Below are 23,003 nucleotides of genomic sequence, written 5' to 3'. Positions count from 1 at the left end.
GGATTGATCAATGGCTCAGGTCATACTATAACTCCACTTTACTGATGACTATCCACCATTTGGACACTTGCATGTTCTGGGAGTATCAGAATGTGATAGCTTCTGAGTGCAATGACTATTACCCATATACACAGTGTGCTGCTGTCACCAGCCATTCATGACTGATGAGGGAAGCTCCGCAAAGAGGTTTGGAATTAAAATGGAGTGAAATTATCCAAGGCCAAGCCATTCTTCTGGCATCATTTCCACCTGCAATCCTTGCTCCATTGGTCTGAGTTACCAGCTGTTTTCCACAAGCTAAAACAATAATAAAAAAAAATTGAAAACTTAAGATTTGTAGATTTTAGGGTGATATAGTATGTTTTATTAGACTACCTAATATTTTTGAAAAGTAGGCTCTGTAGTATCTGAACTGCTATTCAAAAACCCTGTAACTGTGGAAAAATTTCAGTGTTGTATAGCTGAAATAATAATGACACTTTACAACTTGAATTTAGATGTGTTCTTTCTTCACACTTTCTGGATTTTTCATATATGAATTTTCAGTATAGACCTATCTCTAGCATATACTTAACTCTGAAAACAAGTAAGGACTGTAAATTTTCCTGTGTTTATATCTTTATTAGTATAGTTTTTATAGTCCATTCCCTAACCTTTCAATTCAGATTATAAATATTAGGCTTTATGGACTGAACAATTCAATTTCTGTGTGAAATATTCCCAGAGTATGTTCACTTACGTTCAATGTTACATTGCAGATGAACCACCAGGTTCTTTGAACAGTGTTCTCTAGAAAGAAAGTGCAATTAAACCACAGGTATCTGCATATCAGGTAACACTAAATGACTGTCAAATACATGTACACGCACACATATATTTAAAAATGTATATAAATATAGGTGTATATATATATGTACATTAGTTTATCAGTATCAAAATGTCAAATATAATATTTTGTCTTACATGTTCTAATTATAAATAGACAACATTATATTATATATGTTAAGCATATGTATTCTTCAATGGACACTTAATTGGAGTAAGTTATAAAAGAAAAGTAGACTTCCTTTATGATTTAGGGAAATGAGCAATCTGTCTGTGACAGATTCTTAGTAAAATTGTATCTGCATGTAGTATTTTTTCTACCTTTTGAGATGTTTTCAATACCTGACCACTAGAGATCAGTGTGACCAAAGAATTTAAAAGGTTAGTTTAATATCATTCTTATCTTTTTTACTAAGATTATAATGCACTGTAAAATATATAGCTATATATACAGGGTTAGAAATTATTTAGCAGATATATTTAGCCAGAGTATGAAGAGCACAAGACCTCATGTGAAAAATACTCAAACATTTCTGATGCTGAGAGGTTTTAAGATTATCTTCGTAGCTTCTAATGAATCTGAACACCTGAGACAGTGTGTGCTAGCAATTTAAATCTGATACACACAGAAACAGATTAAAAAAAAATGTTTGCCAATGACTAGTTTACAGTATTCATTTCTGTGTAATTCTTAAATAGAAAAAGGGAAGGATACTTTAAACATGATGAGTATTATGTAACCCTCACTGTATTTGCTCCAAAATTTCATAACTCTTGGGAAGGAAGTAGTGTATGACATGACGCAGCATTTTCACAATGGCATAATGGGACAAGAAGGGCAAGTGGGAGTTATAACCAACCCCCACCTCCCCAGCTAAATCTGCACCACAGAGCAGGTAAGAATGAGCTACGCCTCCAGCCCTGAAAAGTCTCACATAGCCATTTTCTACTTAGAAAAAGATGCATAATGTTAAAGCTGTAATTTAAAAAGTGGAAACCAAATTCTGTAATTTGTATTCAAATCTGTATTGACTTCATAAAGGCATCCCTTGGCAGTGTGGCAGACATCAAGGAGAACAATCAGAAGTGCATAAATCCACAGGAAAACAATACTAACTTCTGCATAAACTTCATAGCAACTAAAACTCTTGACCAAGCTTACTCCATAGGCTTTAAAATGGTGGTCGCTGGTACTGTACATTAGCTCCTTTATCTGGTTCTATGTTTTCTTTTAGATAGATGCATAAACAACCCAAACTAATATGTCAGATTTGTCCCTCTTCTTTTAAAATTCAGCAGGGAGTTGCATCTAACAAGGTTCTTTGTCTCAGCACTAGTGCCTACTGATTGCTTTAGTGGGGCTATTCATAGGCATCTACTTTTTCTTCTTTCTGAAGCTATCTCCCAATATGAAAACCACTTCTTTGCCTGTACTTCCACTCACCAGCCCTCAGCTGACTCTTGGTCACCATAGGAGAATCTAAAAGACATATGTTGAATACCCACCTTATGTGCCTCTGAGTGTCATCTTTGAAGCAGCATGCTGGGCAGAAATCTGGAGTAGGTGGGACATATGTATGATCTTTACTGAGGACTAGCAAAAGCAATTGTGCCTCTGGAATCTTCAGGGCAGGATTTTGCCCATTACAAAGCTATCCTGCCAAGAAATACATTACCTACGTGCATCAGAGAACAGTTTTGCTGTCTCTGCCACCACAGCTTTCAAGTCCTATTTTATGTGCCGTCTTTTGCTTCAGTGGTAGTTATGATTGAATAAAGACAAAGACAATGTAAGAAATTTTATAATTTGATTAGTAGTTAATGGGTTTTTTTAATTATCAAATCTGTGTAATCTTTCTACCATTCATTATATGTAAAAAAAAAAGTATGCGACTCTGTAATGGTGTCACCCTATACATTGATTCCTGTCAGCTGTCCAGATGAAAAATTGTAGAAGATACCTATTTCTGCAACAGATTTACAACTAGGATGAATGATCTTATTCCATTTCTTCCCACATTAATCACTTTTTAGTGTTTAACAGATATTAACAGAAAACATCTTTAAGTCATTACTGCTCTTTAAGATCGCTTGTGGCAATGCTGATTTAGACATACACTCAAGAAAAAAAGAAAAATAGCTTGCAATGATATTCCATTAATTTAAGATACTTTCATCACCAGTGAGAGTGATAAATGTTTGCATATAATTAGAACATATAATGTATTTTTTTTTCCTTCTATGGTCGGCAAATGAAGAAGTCTTTCCTGCTTTGTTACTATGTGATATGTTTAAAAAGGAAACCTGAAAGACCATGGACTTTTCCCATCCTCAACATGGTTATAGCATTTTAGAAAGTAGGCAGTAATTTTCTGCCTCAGTGCTTTTGGTAGGATTCCAGAAAAATGTGTATAATAAGCCCTCCTATAAGCAGACAGACAGTAATTGAAGTCTTTATATAGATACATATATTTTATTTGACGATGACAAGCCTTTCTCCTTTTAGACATGTACTGTAAATCCCAGAATTTCTTGAGAGTATAATCGTGTGCTAACATTACATTTTCATTTAATCTACAAGAAATTCTACCAGTGTGTAGGACCCTTCAGAATCACTTTAGCTGTTATTTGCACTGAGAAAGATTAGAGTATACTTGAATGAATTCTGAGAATCATCTCATCTAATTATTCACTTCTAGATGTGGACAAAAAAAACAGAAGTCATTGTTGAGAAGGGATAATTTGTCTAAATATAGATACTTGTCTGTGGATTGCCTACTTTAGCAATCCACTCTTAATCCTAAATCTATCAGTAAAGTTGATGGATTATAGAGTGCAACTCATTATGTTTCAAGAGATGCCTTGATGGATCACAATTTGTGGTGTTTATATTTCTCTGTTACCAAGAGAACCTAGTGTGATAACTTCTATATTGCCATGGGTGAAATATATTCAATTTTAATTCTCCTACTGTATTATATATTCATAATTTAAAGATTTCTAGATATTTTTTTTTCCATAAAAATAGCAGTATTTATTGTTTCCACAGTAAATGTATAGACGTCACTTAAGACTGTATTGAATGCTATCTAAGAATACAGCAAACTTTTCTCTCTTCTTAAATTTATAGTAGATGGACAGGAATGGAGGGAGTAAGAGTGAGTTGCCCAATGTTACACAAAATTCAGCAGTAGACAAAGAATAAAATATGTTTGTGTTTATCATCCAGATCTCATACAGAACCATGTTATCTCCCAGATAAACTTCAGCTGGAAATTAGAGTAGAAATGATCACCACCATGCCTTAAGTTAGCCTTTGTATGTGAAAGAAAGCTCACTCTACCCACCTTTTTGTAAATATTAGGCTGTGGTTAGCTGCTTTGGTGATATTGACAAATGGGCCATCTCCAGTGAATAAAATAGTTGATGACATATTTGCATCCCTGGAAAAAAGACACACATGGATATTTTTAGATATTTATCTACTTCTGCCAGTGGGGGAATATTTGGGACAGGACTCTGATGATGGAAAACAGCATCATTTTTTTTCCTAAATAATGACCATTTATCAGGAGATTTTTAAAGACATGTATTAAAATGTCACTTGCCTACTTTCACACTTATACCAAGATTTCTAATGCCACAGTAACATTGAAAGAGATATTAATTATTTTAATAGCAGCAAAGTATCAACTTCTGCTTTTCTGTGACACATTGAAGGGTTTGCAGTACCAGTTCTTAAATGTATGGAGCTAAAACTTAGTATGCAAAATGGAACAGTAATAGATGAACCTTGGAATATCAGAGTTTTGCTTTTTGGGGGGGGTGGGGGTCATAATTAGATTGATGATATATTTCTGTGCCTAGAGAAGAAATGAAACTGTTTTTTATCATGAAGAATATAATGGAATTAATGCTACCTTCTCAGAAGTTAAGTTTCACCTTGTAGATCTGTTGAAATTAAAATAGCTGTTTGTGGAATAACTCAAAGGTGCCATGTTTGCTATAAACAAGATAGCTCATCTGAAGTGGGGTGTACTCCTCAACTCACTTTTTTTTTGTAACAACAGCCTTTTGAACAACAAGAATTCTGTGTACTAGTAGTGAGATAAATAGTCTTGATCTTACAGCCCATATCCAGATTTACTTTATAGCCTTTCCTCATCATATACTTTGTGTTACTGCATATGACCAACTTGGAACATAGACCTAAGGAATACGTTTGCTTTCTCTTGAGGAACCATAGGGAAAAAGATAGCTGTGTTCAGATTACATAATTTTCTGGGGGGTGACAGCGTACTTCTGTCTAACCCTTTAGCCAGAGCAAGAAGAGAAGATTTAATACACAGAAAACATCTGTATAGCAAGGAAGTACCATCTCTTCTCTTCAAGTGCAGTAAAAATCATTCTCCTGGGAAGTATGAAGTCCAGAATCTGCTTTCAAATCTTCTATTTGGAGAGTAAGGCTAGGCATATGACAAAGGAAGTGTTCAATAACCCTGCTTCACCACTAAGGGATTTGTATGGCCCACTCTACTGAAAAAGTCATTGCTGCAGCCTTTCATAGCCTCAAAATGACAATTCTCTCTAGGAACATGCACAGCCCAGTGTACAGACTTTTTCCAATATAAATCACTAGTATACTAATATATACCTCAGAGATTCCTCCAGAACTCCGAGCTGACCTTTTACATAGTCTGGGAAAGTAGCAAAGTGCCAACCCAGGTAGGTAGAGTCAAATTCTATGATGAGGAACTTCACTGATACCAGTCTGTAGTAAGTGCTAAAATATATGTGAAAGGCACTAAGTTGTTTCTTGAGGAAGTTACTGAGCAGGAGCTTTTAACAATGTAAAAATTGGATATGCTACCAGAAAGAGCTTAGACTAAGTACATTTATGAATATTACTGGCTTACATTTTCAGTTACATTATACCAGGACACATCAGACCACTACAATCATGAAAAGCTTGGAGTATGATATTGTTGGTTCAAGCAAAAGTGATGCTACCTATGGTCAGGTTTTAACAGTGTCAGATGCACACAGTTACAAATGCAAGCTGAACAAAGGATCTTGATCAGGTTTCTCAAGAGCATCAATCTGTGCGCCTTGGACTCCAGACTCATAAAGAATATTTGGAAATTACTTGCCTAAGCTATATTTTGTAGATGAACGTGTAGGTGTTCCATATTTGAAAAATGGAGACAAAAGGATTTACATATGTGATTTACTAGAATCTGTGTGGAACATTGCAATTGCTAGCCCAGCTACAGAAATAATCGGGACCCCGCCTCTACTCTGCTCTCATGAAACCTCACCCGGAGTATTGTGTCCAGTTCTGGAATCCCCAACATAAGAAGGATATGGAACTGTTGAAACAGGTCCAAAGGAAGACTATGAAGATGATCAGAGAACTGGAGTACTTCCATTCTATGATTCTATGACTTGTATAATTGCAGTCCTTTTCATAAGTTAAACAGTAAATGAAACTAGCAAATGTATAAGCAATTAAGGGCAAATGTAAATTGTCCTAGACGAACCTTAGCCTCTTTCCCTGATGAAGTGTGATTCTAGGCAATTATTCAGTATAGGATCATAAGCAATAGCCTTGTTACAAACGTCAATTTAATTACATATATGTTGCTGCTTATTAATAAATATGCTGCTACACGCGGATTAATGAAAGGCAGAAATAGCATGATGCTTACAGGATTTATGTACATGTGTATATATGATGATTTCATCCTATTCTGTAGGATCAGTAACAGCAGTAGCACCCAGGATATGAAAAATTAATGAAATTTAGGTTTAAAATGTATTTATTGACAATAGGAAAATGCAATAAACTAAAAAATTAAATTCAAAAGAACTAACTAGGAAACTTAATATGTTTCAAACAAGTATGTCTGCCTAGTTTATAAAGACAAACTGAAACGTTGCCACATGTTATGGAGACAAAAGCATAAGCAAGTTTTAAAAAGTAATAGAAAATACTGTGGAAGATAATGTGTACTATAAAGTTCAGATATAGAAATGCAAATGAAACCGATAGACCACAAAATTATTAGTGTCCAGAAGATATAGAGGGAAAGGAGGCAAGGGAGAAGGAGAAGAAATTAGAGGAACAAGGCTACTAGCCACAGAAAAGGACAATTTCACTAGAAGAAAATTTGGTCATAGTTTGTATGTTCTTATATGCATGAGCAAATGAGATCAATAACAAACAGGATTTGGGCATGCAGGTATCTGACATTTATGTAAATGCAGTACCTACACAAAGGGAAAAAGTGAAAAATCAGACCAGCACACATTCATCCAATCATTAAAAATATTTGCAAGTAACACTTGGATACTTTGGTAAGCCTTGCTACAAATAATTTTCTAAGTGTTTTCTACAATTAATTTATCAGAAGTGCATTTGCAGGCATCCTACTTTGGTAGGAAACCAACATAATGAATTGAAAGCTTAGAATTTAATTTGATTATTACTTGGATGAGTGACATTCCCTAAAAACCTTAGCACTGTAGGGAAGACTATTTATCATTCAGTGGATGGCAGTGGAGTTGCATATAGTGCAAGAAGGCCAGGACTTAGGACATAGGTTTTACAATAGACCAAAAACTGCAACATTTTTATACTCAACCCTCCCCACTTCTTGCCTGGAAATTCTGCTGAATAGTGACTAAAGCCAAATCTATTTTCTCAGTCACATACATCCCTCCTCCCTCCCTCGTCTAGGTATACCTCAAGAGAAATACAATTTCCTCTCTCACAGCTCAGGTCTAATGAAGGGTGTGAAACTTATGGGGACCCCAAGTGATTATCTTGAATTTACTTGAAATGAACATTAGTATAATAGCAGAGCAGCCAAGGCTGCTCTTTTCTCCAGCTTTACTCTTGAGCCATCTTCATAAAAGTGAAGATATAAATGATGACATAAATTGATAAAAGACTAATACATCCAAGTCAGTCTCCCATTGTTCTCCAATATGTACTCTCATGCCTAACACGCTATATTCAGAGTCATCAATCCTGTAATAAATGCCATCAAAACAGATTTTTGTAACACTTACAAACTTGTTGGCACACTAAGGATTTCACTGGCTACAGAAAAATATATTTTTCCCTGTTTTGGCTGGGAAAGACATCAGTAAAATAATGAGAAAACCACCAATATACAGACTCAACAAACCTGCAAACAAGTTACAAGGACAATGGATATGTTTCACTCACGTTAAGCCCAGCAGCTGGCAAACACTGTCTGAAATCTCTTCATCCCAATCATCTGCACATGCCAGGTGCCATGTCTTTCCAATCCTGGCCTCTACTAGGCCTTCAGTGCTTGGAGAACCATTAAGCAATCTCACTGTAGACCAAAATGGGCAGAATAATATCAGATAGGTGTTAAACCGAAATCCCCCCTACCCCAAGCAAACAGAAATGTAATACAAATATTCTTGCCAGCAACAAACAAAAAAAGTTAAAATACATTACAGTGGTAATAAACGCAGCATCTCCAGGATGTTGTGCTCCCACAGGAAGGAGATGTTATTGCTATCTCCTTCTATATTTCTGCCACAGGAGACTTCTATACCCTCTGTTTTGTAAATGTGTCAGAAATAGACAATAAACAGCACATTTTCCATCAACTCTGACTAATCTTAGCCAGCATTATGCATTTTCCAGATATGGTGTTAAGTTTTAGCTATAGAGAGCTCAGTAACACTGATTGAAAATAAGTTAAAAACAGATGTGACAGAAAAATTGGATTTTCCAGGTCAAATTGCTATAAGAATTTTCACTGCTTTCATTGCAGCTTAAGATAGATCAAATGTACAAAAATAAAAACTCCCTGAAAACCAGACTTTTTACTAAAACTTTTCCCAAGAGTAGAGTCCTGCCCCTAGGCAGGAATAACCCCATGCACATGTTAGGGGTTGACCTGTTGGAAAACAGCTCTGCAGAGAAGGACCTGGAAGTCCTAGGAACAAGAAGTTAAGCATGAGTCAGCAATGTGCCCTCGTGGCCAAGAATGCCAATGGTGTCCTAGGGTACATGAATAAGAGCGTGGCCAGCAGTCAAGGGATCTTGTCCATGTTGTCCTCCTTCTCTAGACCCTTAGTGAGGCCACATCTGGAGTACAGTGTCCAATTCTGAGGTCCCCAGCTCAAGAAAAACAACTGCCGGAGACCGTCAAGTAGAGAGCTGCAAAAATAGCTAGTGGACTGGAGCACCTCTCTCGCAAGGAAAGGCTGAGAGACCTGAGTGCATTTAGCCTGGAGAAGAGAAGACTGTAGGGGGATATTATCAATGCTTACAAATATCTAATAGGTAGGTGTCAGGTGGATGAGGACAGACTATTTCTAACAGTGACCAGCAACAGAACAAAGGACAACAGGCAAAAACTAGAACACAGGAAGTTCCATCTGAACATAAGGAAAAACTTCTTTACTTTGAGGATGACAGAGCACTGGAACAGGCTACCCAGAGAGCTTGTGGAGTCTCCTTTGGAGATATTCAAGACCTGCCTGGACACATTCATATGCAATACACTCTAGATGAACCTGTTTTAGCAAAGTGGTTGTTCTAGATTTCCAGAGGTCCCTTCCAACCACTACCATTCTGTGGTTCTGCAATTCTCCTATCAGCAGAGTGACTAAGGAAGCTGGATGTAAGTTTTAAGAAGGTTAACATAATCCCATACACGTCTCAGGAGCTACAAAGGTGTTTCAAGGAGACAACAGTTATTGCCATCATGAAGTAGGGAAAAACATAAAGTGCATTTAAAATTTATTGGTTGACAAAATAGTTGTTTTGTAAACTCTTAGCTATCCAGAAGTCTTTTTTCAAAAAAAAAAAGAGAAAATAGGAATGCCTCTTTGACAGAGTGTGTGAATGAAATAAATTAGATACAGTAATGATTTAATAGTAAGCCTCAGTTATGAAAAATTATCAAGCAATCTTGAAAAAAACTCAGAATTTTTTGCATTGTGAGATTTCTCCAAGTTACTTTTGACACCTCTCTACTCTTTTATTTGAACTGTAATTCCTTTTCCTTACTTTTCGTAAGATCCATGTTCTTCTACAAATACATTGTTTGTAAGGAATAAGAGAGTCATTGAGCACTCAATAACTACTTAATTCAAATATCATATATTTTAGAACTCTGCAAAGGAAGAGATATCCCACACTTTTCCTTAGCGCTACCTGGGAAATTTCAGAAGTTGAAGCATTTAAAAATTACAGTTTGTCTAGTTCAAATTGCCACTTCTGATAAGAAATTGAAATTGGTTTCAAGAAAATGAGAAAGACTTTTGGACACAGAAAAGACTCGATGTGAATATGTCTAATTGAAGTTCATTTTATTTTAAGGCTTAGATTGATTCAGTGTTTGGAGTAAATGTATTTTGGAAACAATTCTCCCAGTTGTTAATGTGAGGCAATTTGTTATGAAGTAATAGACAATATATGGCAAAATAAATCTTTGGGAAAATGTATGCCATATTAATGTAGGTGATGGTTACCTTATTCAGATCTTCTTTAGCAATGACTAGAAAAAAAGCATTCAAGTCCTCTTTGCTTCATAAGAAGCTGAAGTTAGTTTTTTCTATGCATCTTAAAGGAAGAACATTTTTGCAACAAAATAGCTGCTTGCACTATTGCAAAGAGTGAATTGTGCCTTCAGACATGTATATATGTATACATATATTTATATATACCATCCATATGACTATATATATATGCACGTAAAAGATATTGAACTGTGCCTTCAGACATGTATATATGTATACATATATTTATATATACCATCCATATGACTATATATATATGCATGTAAAAGGTATTGAACCCAATTAGAACCGTTAGCACACATACAAGTACATTCTGATCCCAAGCAGCAAGTAAAGGAAGATAATGATGTACTAAGCTTAAAGGCCACTTTTAACTCTTCCATTAGTGTTCCACAATAGGTTGTCAGAACAGCACTTTGTCAGAAACAGCAATTTAATTTCTGTTCTAGGCCCAACATGATTTTAACATCAGTTGTACATTTAAAATATTGTTTAAAGAATGCTATTTCCTTGTTATGTGAAATGAAGCCATATACTGTACACCTACATTTTGGAAAGAACAATTTTACTAGAGGAATAAGCAGTAGCAACTGTTGGTCTCCTTGTTGTATGAAGTGCACATCCACTGTCATTAAAGGATGCTGCTTTTGCAGCTGTGCCATCCCTCCAGCCTATGGCAATGCATCCACAAGATGAAGCCCAGGCAGGCTGGAGGGTACCACATTTTGCTGTTTGGCTTCACACCTGAGAAATTAGCTGGGAATTTCTATCAACCACACTTACTCTCTACCTTATGCTGCAGAATTTATACTGCTGTGCAACAAAAATTAATTACAGTAAAAAGTGATGGAATTTAAGAGAATATGAAATGGATACAGAAGGAAAGCATATAATGAATTTTTATTCAATTTTGAGGTCATAATAAGAAGCCATAGTTTTAAGCACAGAGGAACTCCCTGCTTTTACCAGACATGTTTGCCAGTAAACGTATACTATGTCAGAAAAATAACTTAGTTTTTTTGACCCTGACAAACTCAATGAGATACTGCTGTGTAAGTTGGCATGATCTGCGTGGAGATGCAGTAGTGTCTACTAACTGTGCTGTTGTGCCTTTTTTCCTAGGAAATTCCTACCAAATATGCATACATTCCTTCTCTTTGTATGAAGGAAAACTTACCGCACTTTGCTTCATCAGAGCCATCTTCACACTGAGGTAGACTGTCACAAAAGTTGTGCAATGGTATGCACTCCCCGCTGCCACACTGATGCTCATCAATTGCACAAGCTCCTGAAGGAAAACAAGAAGAATCCGTAACGACAATGAGATCATATAGTTCACCTGAAATAAAAATTGAGTGGATCATATGCAGAACCTTTCCCCTTTCCTTTCCTTTCCTTTCCTTTCCTTTCCTTTCCTTTCCTTTCCTTTCCTTTCCTTTCCTTTCCTTTCCTTTCCTTTCCTTTCCTTTCCTTTCCTTTCCTTTCCTTTCCTTTCCTTCAGGAAATAATAGTCATGAACTTAAATTCTGTTGAATAATTGTTTATTCTCTTTATTTTACCTTCCTGGATTTATTGATTGAAACATTTAATTACCTAGAAGTCTTATTTAAGACAAGGTAATTTTCTTTTCTTCTGAATTTTTAATATTAATTTTAAATGATTCACTCATCTGTCAGTATTGCCTATTGTGCAATACAGAAACAAAGGAACATGGTTTACAAAAGCCATGTATCAGATTTTCACACATTCAGTGGCCATAACTGATGCCAGATTTTCCATAGAATTCAGTTTTCATTTAGGTAAGGTTGGTTTTTTTTTATTATATTGAATACCACCAAAAAGTATTTATTTTTAAAAATTTGATATTTCATGGAATAATAAAATGCAAAGAGAAACCTGCTTTTCTTGTAAAATATTTATTTACTGACAATCCTTTTATCCTTGGGCTTGCATGCCCAGATTTAGTCTCAGTCGTTTGGCTGCAAAGATCATGAATAAGCATAATTCTTTTGCAAATGGAACCTTTTTAATGTATTTAACCAGAATTGGCAATGGCCACTTTGAGAACTCTGCCTTGTTAAGATCAATTTTTATTTTAGAGCAAAATATGAGCAAAGTAGGCTCAGCAAAGATGCTGAACCAGCTAAATAAAAGGCGTAGTGTTGAACTGAATAAATGTGATAGGGGAGGCAGAATAAGAAGCAACAAAATGGACATATGTCCATATAAACTTACGTCTCAGTCTTGCACAAGGGAACTAAACAAAGTTGATTTTACGAAGGTAATCTATAGTTAAGATTTTTTTAAAGATGAAGAAAGTTAATGCTATTACATTTACTATTAATCTATTAAAAAGCTGCAGCTAGCTAAACATACTGGGAGACACTTGCCTTTTATTACATTTGAAGAAAAAGACTGTAAATTCTTGTTGGCTTTCTGTTCAAATGAATGCAAATGAATGGAACTTCACATGTCTGAATACATACTGCTTTTTCTTTCTCTTTTTCTTCTGTCAGACTTCCACTGAAGTAACACAAAGCTTCTAATTAATTTAATCAAGATTTGGCCTAGAGTTAGTGTAAGCATTTGTCCTGGTAAGCATATTGATGTTCCATATACTTTTGCATTTGGCTCCATTTCACATGTTTTTGGAGAGCTGATTGCTGAATTACTTACATGAGTGACAAGTCTAATTGCAGTCCCCAACAAAACCAGGAAACTTTCAGAAAGAAACTGACTGCAATCAGAAGTACTTCTGTATAAATGTTTAAAAGACCAACTCTTCCCATATTCTTCACATGGTAAGGACAGAATTTTTAAAGATACAAGAAGGACCGTATTGCAAACATTAATCAGAGTTACTGTATATGTTTTCCTTTTCTAGTTGATATGATCGAGAATGAATATTTTACAAACACATTTAAAGATAGAATCATAGGATGACAGAATAGTTTGGGTTGGAAGGGACCTTAAAGATCATCTAGTTCCAACCCCGCTGCCATGGACAGGGACATCCCACTAGATCAGGCTGCCCAAGGCCTCATCCAACCTGGCCTTGAACACCTCCAGGGATGGGGCATCCACAACCTCCCTGCGCAACCTGTTCCAGTGTCTCACTGTTCTCATGGTGAAGAAATTCTTCCTAATGTCTAGTCTAAATCTGCCCCTCTCCAGTTTATACCCATGCATAAATGAAACCCCCAAATGAGTCACCCAATGATGTTCTTTTCTGGTGCTTGTATAGGGAATACTTTGTGTTTCCCCTCTTAATATTCAAACAAGTTTTGGTCAAAAGACTGAGTCAATTTTTCACATAACATCATACAGAGTTCCAGGTGTTACAGAAATTGGTCCAGTTACACTAAAGCAACAACATCACTTTTCTTTGTAGAAAACATAAAGTACAGGTAGGTAACCACTAGGCTTTTTCTCTTTAACTTTTTTGTATTTCTGTTCATCCAGGGCTGACAGTCACCCTCCACTCTGCACTTTTTCTCAAAAGTATTTGGCCAGTGATAAAACCTCTTAAATACAAGGGTTCGTATACTTACCTAGATGATAGCCAGTAGTAAAGTTTGCAAGAAAACCTTTCTTTGTTATGGACTTGTTCGTTATGAGTATTACTGTCATCTCATTTGTTGTAGAGAAGACATCTGGCAATGGGTCTTGTCCTGTATAGACAGCTATTCTCCAGAAGAACATAAGTACATTTATTTTGTTCTTATGTATTTCAAGGTATTTTCTGTTCAAAAGAAAATACTGCTATCCCGTGAATACATTTATTCCTCCATACAGTCATTCTGCTATCAGACTGCAATGATCAAGCCTGAACCCCAAATCTGACACATCAGTGTAGAAACATGAGATTCTACTAATAGATTATGCTTCTGTTTGTCCACATACAAGTGTAGACTTATTTATCGAGAAATCAGTTTCATTTGGATTGCATGGAAAGTTGAGTGTATGCAAACATTTGGGAAATGTTGTCAGATATAATACATGTTCTCAAGCTTTCCTCCTAATTTCTGAGACCCCAATATGTGAAGAAATATAGAATGAAATTAAAGACAATTAATTTCCTTTATGTTAAATCCATCTGTTTGCTCCGGCTGTCTGATCATATTCATTTCAGTACCCAGTGCTGTTACTTGCCCAGTAGTAAGGAGTTTGATCCTCTGCCATCTCTGATTTCAACAACATCATTAATATTTTCCAGATCAAAAACCTGAAAATGAAGTTGAATGTTTTTTCCCTTTTCAGCGTTTAAGTACCACACACCTAGAAGGTAATAATATACAGAGAAAAATCACATAAGCCTGTCTTTCAAGTTGGATGCCCTTTTAGAGAAGAATTTGCTTCTGCTTAGCCTGTGCTTTATCATAGTTAATCTACGTAAATGTGGATAACTATGGAAATCTTGTAAAGAAGGTAAAAAAAACCTAACCATTTTTTCAATCTGCTCGTAGAATGAAAGACATTTTTTCACTGATAGGGATCTCATTTAGGAACTTGTGAAATTAAACCTGGAAATGAGAGCCATATCTCATGTGGCATGAAAACACAAAATGATGACTCTTGTGATTAAAAACCCAACACATTCTTCGCCCCTAGAAAAGGTTAACTATCTGATGCAAGAGACGATAATATTCATCTGGCAAATACACTGAACTGTAATGGTAAAATGGGGACTTTCGGCATCTTGTCTGTTGTTGCAGTGGCATGAAAATATTTGACATAATAGGCATGGTGGAATCAGCCTGTCTGAACCCATCCCAAGGCATTATGCTTATTTTCATCACTCTTTAATCAACCGGCACATGATTTTTTAACTTCTGCTAAGTGCCATATAGACTTCAGTTAAAAGATCTCACTGTACACTGCTGAGATTTTTTTTTTTACTTCACAGCATCTGACTTGGGAAAGCAGATTTAGTATCCCTTCTTTCCTGAAGACTTGGAGAAGAATGACTTACAAAAAGCTCGATTAGGGTAGAAGTCGGGAAAGTTTTCAGAGCTGAATGTACTGTTTGGCTCCCATAGTTCAACTGGCCCTCCACAGTCGGCTGAAAAAGAAAATATTTTAAAACATGATTATTCTTTTTTCTTCCTTTTGCAAACTGTTGTAACAAAGATAATTTGGAAAAAAAGTTATGAAGAGGATATTCAAACTAACTTAATCTCTGTAAGGGTTCAGTAATGGTGCCATTAGTATAAAGCTTGAAGAATGAGTTGTGATAAGCCAACTCTCCAGTAAGGACACAACATTGAGGAAGCAAGGTGTGTAAAAAATTCACTGTCCTTATTAGTCACAGTATCTAAGTCAGACCTGCTGACATATACAATCAATGCCATAGTGTTAACTACAGCTATAGTTCGTGTATTGCTATTTGTGAACTTCTAGTGCCCAGGTGCACAACTGTATTCATGATGATGCTATGAGAAGTCTTCCCCACGCAGTTCAGGGAAAAACACAGTCTATACTTCATTTGGTGATTATTATTCTGCAAGCTGTGCACATGACACAAAATATGAAGAAAAGTATGTGGTACAGTCAACTGTATAATCTACTAGTACATTAATATGAAAACTAGAAACTGTCAATGAAAGAGAGGAAAGCCTCCCCGTCCCAATATAACCTGTTTATGCACTTAGCATATATACCCTGCTTATTATCTGGTCTTCTTGCAGCATTAGCAGAGACACTCAAGTATAAAGCCTGTTCTGTCATGTACTAAATAAACTTCATAGCAAAAAAACCTCTTATACTATTTTTTTGATTTCACCAGGACTCTAAAAAAAATTTGCAGTTAAACCTCGTGAATGATAAAAGTAGCCATTTGCTTTTTCCTTGGAACAGGTGCTCCAGCAAGGAAGGTCTTTATCATAAATGTGTATGCATTTACATGACTGAATAAAACTGAATAAAATCTATTTAAAAGGAAATATTGTAGATATGTATATACACACGTACATGCACTCATACACCTTGACATAGCTGACTGTATTTGTAGATTCAATATATGCTTTCAATATATGATTCAGATGGTGTTCTACATCCAAAAACTGGAATCACTGAAACATAGAATCATTAAGTTTGGAAAAGACCTATAAGATCATCAAGTCCAACTGTCAGCCCATCACAACCATGCCTACTAAACTATGTCCTAAAGTGCCATATTTTTTAACACCTCCAGGGATGATGACTCCACCACTTCCCTGGACAGCCTCTTCCAATGCCTCACCACTCTCTCAGTAAAGAATTTTTTTCTAATATCCAGTCTAAACCTCTCCTGATGCAACTTGAGCCCATTTCCTCTTTTCCTATCACTTGTCCTGTCCTCTTGGGAGAAAAGACCAACACCCACCTTGCTATAACCTCCTTTCAACTAGTTGTAGAGGGTGATAAGGTCTCCCCTCAGCCTCCTTTTCTCCAGACTAAACAGCCCCAGTTCCTTCAACTGCTCCTCATAAGACTTGTGCTCCAGATCCTTCACCAACTTGTTCCAGAATTTTATTTCATATTGGGAAATATTTTTTAATAATTTCAGCTGTACCATCAGAACAAACTTCAGTGTTTTCCCACATCTGTTGTTCATAATTACTTTAGTCAAAAATAAACAGTGCTCCTACAATTGCTTCAGGAAACAGAATTTAAGGCACAAGAAATCTACCATTTTGGGTTTTTTTTGTGGTTGTCGCATCCCTTGAATGAAAATTGAGGTTTTGGCTAAACTTTAACAATTCCCCCCTTCCCCTTTATGGCTTGAATTTCACCTTTAATTATGTCTGTCTGTATTGCATACCCTGAGCCACTTCATTGGGGATGATGTAATCTATTTGTATCCCTCTGAGTATAGCCATTGAATCCCATTGGAAGGAAAATCCATTAATGCAAGAAAGATTTGGACTTTCTCACAGCAGCCTTATAGGACTTTCTATTTCACAAAATCAATTCTGGCGAGAAACAGTGAACCCTTTGATAGAAAAAGGAACTTTTAACATTAGCACATAGACTAACAAGCATATTACGTTTCAGCTGTATGGCTCACAATGAGTACTACTTTCTGTAAATACCATTAACAATAAATAAGGATTACATTGGCTTGTTTTTATGGAGCACTACTACACATCCAAACAAACACACAACTATTGTAAAGCTACAAGAAGAATCTATGATTCTTAGCCAGTATCATCTGATGATGATCGTGCTTAATAGCAGAAAAAGGGCAACTTATAAAGAAATCTGATCTGGTGTTGACTACATGTAAGGTGCATTAGTAATGATCTTTCCCTTGCATGGAAAAATGATGAAGTAATTGATTTTACTCATGAGTGGGAAAAATGTTTTGAAAACTTCCAGTGAGCTTTAAACACAAATTTATGTGGAATTAATTGTACAGCTGTCATTTGTATGGTTCCTCTCTAACCTCTTTCACAAGGAGCTATACACCACATGACCACTTCATTTTTTTCAATATTAAAATCTTATTTTAGGTAGAGATCTATCACTTGAATGTCCTGTGTTTGTGTTTTCACAGCAGTACTTAGCTACTATTTACCACAGGGTTTAGTTTCCCTATCTGTCCTGGTGCAGTAGATCTGATGTGATAGATTTGATTGAATGACAACATTAGTACTAAATGCTTCAACATTAATGCAATGCAAACAGACTCTTTCTATTATTTTAATTTTTGACCCTTTTCGTTTACTGTATGCTGGTAAGAGAGCGACTAGCTGTGCTTTGTATTTGACGGTAAATCTAATAGAGGCAGTTTTGGAGCTTACTCACTGTTTAATGTTTTGAGGCTTTGTGTGAATAGATCTTCTGTAGAAAGCTCTTATTTCCAAGAAGTTCATACTTCTTTCACAATAAATTACAAAGACCTACTAGATATTTTAATGATTTTTTTCCACATGCTCTATTAACATTTGTACTAGTTTTTGCTTTGAATATTCACGGACCTAGATAACATCATATGCAATCTTTCTTCATTCTTTTATATGGATTTTCTAGATTTGTAATGATGGCTACAAGTATTTATCCATATTTTTCTCAATGAGATTCTTCCAACTATCTCCACGAAACTGGAATGTTTTGAGGAAGCTTAAATCTCTGTGCTTTCATCTAAAAGACTCTGCAATGTGATGTGTCTGGATCAAGCTGTATAACCTGTCTGGAGAAGTACATATGCACTATAGGTAGGGACATTTCATGTTTCATTAACTTCTACTCTACTTGGAGAGGATGGCAAAAGTGTGCAAATGAAACTAACCCTCCGCTAGTTTCCCACTGAACCTAGGACTCAGAAGATGCTCCAAGAAGATAGTGAGACGATATGACATGAAGACACATCAAGCAGGAAAAAAGACCCATCCATTACTACTAAAGCAAGCACCTATTCATCACTCCTTACAACAAGGAGTAAAGTTAGCTTGACACATTCCTTAATTTATGCAAGTACTGAAACCTCTTATTAGATCTGGGAGTGGAAAGAACCTCTTGATTGCTTTTTTGGTCCATTCATTTCTTCCAAATCCAGAAGGACTGTCCTTCTTTTCTTGCTGTTTCCTTATCTAATTTTTTTTTTCCGAGCAAATATTTCTCTTTTTTTTTTTTTAATTTAATCAGATTATAGTAGGACTAGCAGTAAAGCCAAATGCATATTGGAAAGAGCTCATTCATTGTAAGTCTTGTTTCTGCTAATACCTCCATTTTGAATATTAGATGCTTATATAGATTGTACTCTATTATTAAACCATTCTGCTACTGTTACAAATTCATTCCCCTAAACATGGGTCTCTACACTGTGTATGTGTTCTCAGAGCCTGGTGAATTGTTGCTATTGAGACCTCTAGTGTTATTACTATGTGACTACATTCATTCTTGTGTGCCCTTGCCACATTGCCTGTAATTTCAAATATAGAGGTTATAACCTACCTACTCTTTCTTCTTCCTTCCCTTTCAGTGGCTTCTTAGAAACTTTACTAATTAAAGCTTTTGGAGACAAATTCTGAATTCTTACATTATTTTCCACTCTTCAAGTTTTGGAAGATGGTGTACTGACAGTTTAAACTGTGAATCTACGGTACTATTGCTGTCAATGAAACCATGTGGAGGGAATCGGATCCCTAGTATGTTATCCTGAAGGCAATTTTATAATGCAGATAACAGATTTTTTTAAAAGTGAAGGTTAACAATTCTGAATCACACATACACAAATACAATAAGAGGAAATGACAATCAGCTGTAATTTAGTATTTACTTACTGGGAACTGGAGGGGTAGTAGTAACAGGCGGAATTGCAGTTGGGTCTATGTAAATACTCTCATTACACTCTCCTTTTGTCAGACCTATATCATCCAAGGCAATATCACTAGAACCACGCCTTTTAAAGGCATCAAATATTACCTGAAATTCATTAAAAAAAATAGAATTTATAATGTAATGCAACATTTTTCGTCTTTCTGTGCAAACCATTCTGTCTTCTTTTTTCAATGCTCTTATTTCCACTGTAACCTACTCTGATGCTACACTCAAGACCAGGGCACTGAAGTTGAAACAGGATTCCACACAAAACAAAGCAGTTTCTAAAGGATCATTCCAAGGAATGCAGGAACTTCTTTATACAAATGATGAATACAATTTAAAACTATCTTTACTTTTTATATATAAATACATGTAATTTTTGATACACAAATTCAGTATCACTCATCTCATCAGGTTAAACTTCTCCTGATCTAATGATATATCTCCATGGAAAAACTAAATTAGTCACATTTGTTTGTTACTGCGCTTTAATAGCCACATATTTAAAGTAGTCCTGCAACCAGGGAGTTTATGTTGGAGAAATATAGCTAGGTGTAATACTCTTCCTGAGATCATAGAACATACATTTGCTGCAAATTTGATGCAGCCAAGTCACAGATGGCAAATGTGTCTTTCTGGCAGCTCTTTTGCATCATTCAATACTACCATAAAGGAGGAGCTATTCCAAATACCTATTAAAAAACATTGTTTTCAATAAAGAGTTGCTGAAGGAATTTTCTACAATAAATCTTCTCTCTCTGATAATAGATAAGTCAGGTCAGTCTTTAACCATGAGGCACCAAATACATTCCTGAGTGTGGACCACACTTCTACAGAATTATTGTGTAATTCATTATTGAAAATACTGCTTCAGAATCAAAATTATTTAATTTAAATTTTCTAAGCAATTCATATCACACTCACTGTTGAGATTTTAAACTTCACGTCAGGTTTTGATAGACTTTGAACACTCTTGGGTTGTGGAAAGCTCTTGTTTGTGATAACCTTGGTTGTCCCATCACAATGTTAAGATTTTGGTTTTTATGGTAATACTACTTTAAATTCCAGAGCACAGAAGACTGAAGATAACAATTCAAATGGGGACTCCAGCCTTTTGCATGCTAATATTTATTTGATGGCATGCCTGAGTAAATAGTAGTAGATATTATTTTTGGAGCTGTCAGTCATTAGGTTCATTTGGCAGAAAACTGCTATCAGTTTACCTAAAATAATTTTTAAAAAGAACTAGCAGCTTAACAAACCTTAAAATTAGATGTTTCATTTAAAGTTACTTGTCCATAATTCCAGTTGTTTCCATAGTTTCCTTCTTTCTCAAAAACTATCTTTTCCAAACCATACACATTACTTATGCTAACTCTTAAACGATAAGCATTAGTACTGTACGTGAAATACCTAGAAGGTGAAGAAAAATTTTGTCATTATTAGAACAAAGTGAAAATTCATGACAAAATGTCAAGTTTTTTTATTTTACAAATGGGTTTTGGAATTAGGACTAATTTGCAGTGAACACAAAAATAAAATGAATCCTATATTTAGATTACACCTTGAAGTTTTAGTTGGTACTTTACCATATTTTCTGCAGAATTCTGGGTAAGCTTAATGACATAAAACTATTTCAGGGATTCTTATTATAAATTCTGCATAGAAATGAATATTGGACACAGTATGACAAAGAAAATACGTTAAAGCTAACTGTAAGTCTTAAACCTGTACAGAAGTCCAAATTTCAAGCCTGGAGTTGGGAGTGATCATGGAAATCCAAATAGAAGCAGGCTTGTATTCTGGCACATTGACTTGGATTAATATTATATATGATATATATAATATGCTCCATAATAATAATATGCTCCATTTTGTTCTTGAGCAAAGTATATGTTTAGGAATTATGTAAGAATACCAAAAGCTTAAGCAAGATGGATCTGAAGACACCAAAGGTAAACTCAGAATCCGGACTTTCTCTTGGCCAAACCGAAGTCCAGTGAATGTTGAAATATAAAATCCTGCAAGATAATTACCACATTTTAGTCGGTACAGAATTACTGATTTTTATTTTTTTTTAAATGAGAGGTTTTACATTAAAAATAGTATAAATAAGATCAAATACAGATAGAGTTGCATGACTTAGAAGTTTCCTGACACAATAAATGCAAATTATTTTACCATGTTATATTCATCAGTCAAAATTATATTAAAATGACCTCTTAATCTTATTGGACACTCCCCAGAAGTAGACAAGAAATGGGAAACAAACCCTATTGAAGTCATTGGAAGATCTGTTCTTTACTATAAACAAGAAAAACACATTATTTGGAGAAATTGAGGTTGTGCCTTTCTTGGAGTCAATTCCTTGCAGCTGGGAATTTGGACTCCTTGCTGCCATATGAAAATATAATGTTAGGCCAGGCTACAGAAGCATTGTGATTTGTTTCAAGGAAAGCAAAATTAGGCAGAATTAAATGTCCTATATAAACTCTTACTTTATTGAAGTCATGGCTGTAATCTTAGTTTTTATTCTTTCTTTCTGCTATCTAGCAGACATGTATGCAAATATATTCACAAACTACAAATAAATATAAATAAAATAATATAATCTAAATTATATATACTGTATTCTGCTATTTATACTTCCAGATGAAGTATAAAATCTAGATGAGATAGCATTGAAATTTTCAATTCCTCGCACTTTAATAATTTTATATGTAGGAAATAATACCTCACTGGAAGGGTTGTCGAACACTGGAACGGGCTGTCTATGGAAGTGGTTAAGTCACGGTTGCTGGAGGTATGTAAAAGATGTGTCTTTTACATACATCCAAGAAGTGGCACTTAGGGACACGGTTTAGTGGTGGACCTGGCAATGTTAGATTTATGGTTGGACTGAATGATCTTAAAGGTCTTTTCCAACCAAAACGATTCTGTGATTATTTCACAGAATCACAGAATCACAAGGTTGGAAAGGACCCATTGGATCATCGAGTCCAACCATTCCTAACACTCCCTAAACCATGTCCCTAAGCACTTCATCCACCCGTTCCTTAAACACCTCCAGGGAAGGCGACTCGACCACCTCCCTGGGCAGTCTGTTCCAGTACCCAATGACTCTTACTGTGAAGAATTTTTTTCTGATATCCAACCTGAACCTCCCCTGACGGAGCTTCAGGCCATTCCCTCTTGTCCTGTCCCCTGTCACTAGGGAGAAGAAGCCAGCTCCCTCCTCTCCACAACCTCCTTTCAGGTAGTTGTAGAGAGTAATAAGGTCTCCCCTCAGCCTCCTCTTC

General features: G+C 35.6%; 1 protein-coding gene across 1 annotated transcript in view; it reads right to left on the bottom strand.

The window, feature by feature from the left end:
• Positions 1-23,003, bottom strand: part of TMPRSS15 (transmembrane serine protease 15) — a 54,449-nt gene that overhangs the window by 7,363 nt on the left and 24,083 nt on the right. The window contains 11 exon segments of the mRNA XM_054061517.1: positions 123-297; positions 740-789; positions 4,173-4,268; positions 8,060-8,192; positions 11,576-11,686; positions 13,950-14,081; positions 14,551-14,676; positions 15,371-15,460; positions 19,665-19,806; positions 20,967-21,117; positions 21,623-21,725. Coding sequence (XP_053917492.1) covers positions 123-297; positions 740-789; positions 4,173-4,268; positions 8,060-8,192; positions 11,576-11,686; positions 13,950-14,081; positions 14,551-14,676; positions 15,371-15,460; positions 19,665-19,806; positions 20,967-21,117; positions 21,623-21,725 — 1,309 coding nt within the window.

This window comes from Cuculus canorus, chromosome 1 (assembly GCF_017976375.1).
Source record: "Cuculus canorus isolate bCucCan1 chromosome 1, bCucCan1.pri, whole genome shotgun sequence".
Taxonomy (NCBI): Eukaryota; Metazoa; Chordata; class Aves; order Cuculiformes; family Cuculidae; genus Cuculus; species Cuculus canorus.
The sequence above is the reverse complement of the archived record's forward strand: the minus strand, read 5'-3'. Positions and strand labels throughout refer to the sequence as shown.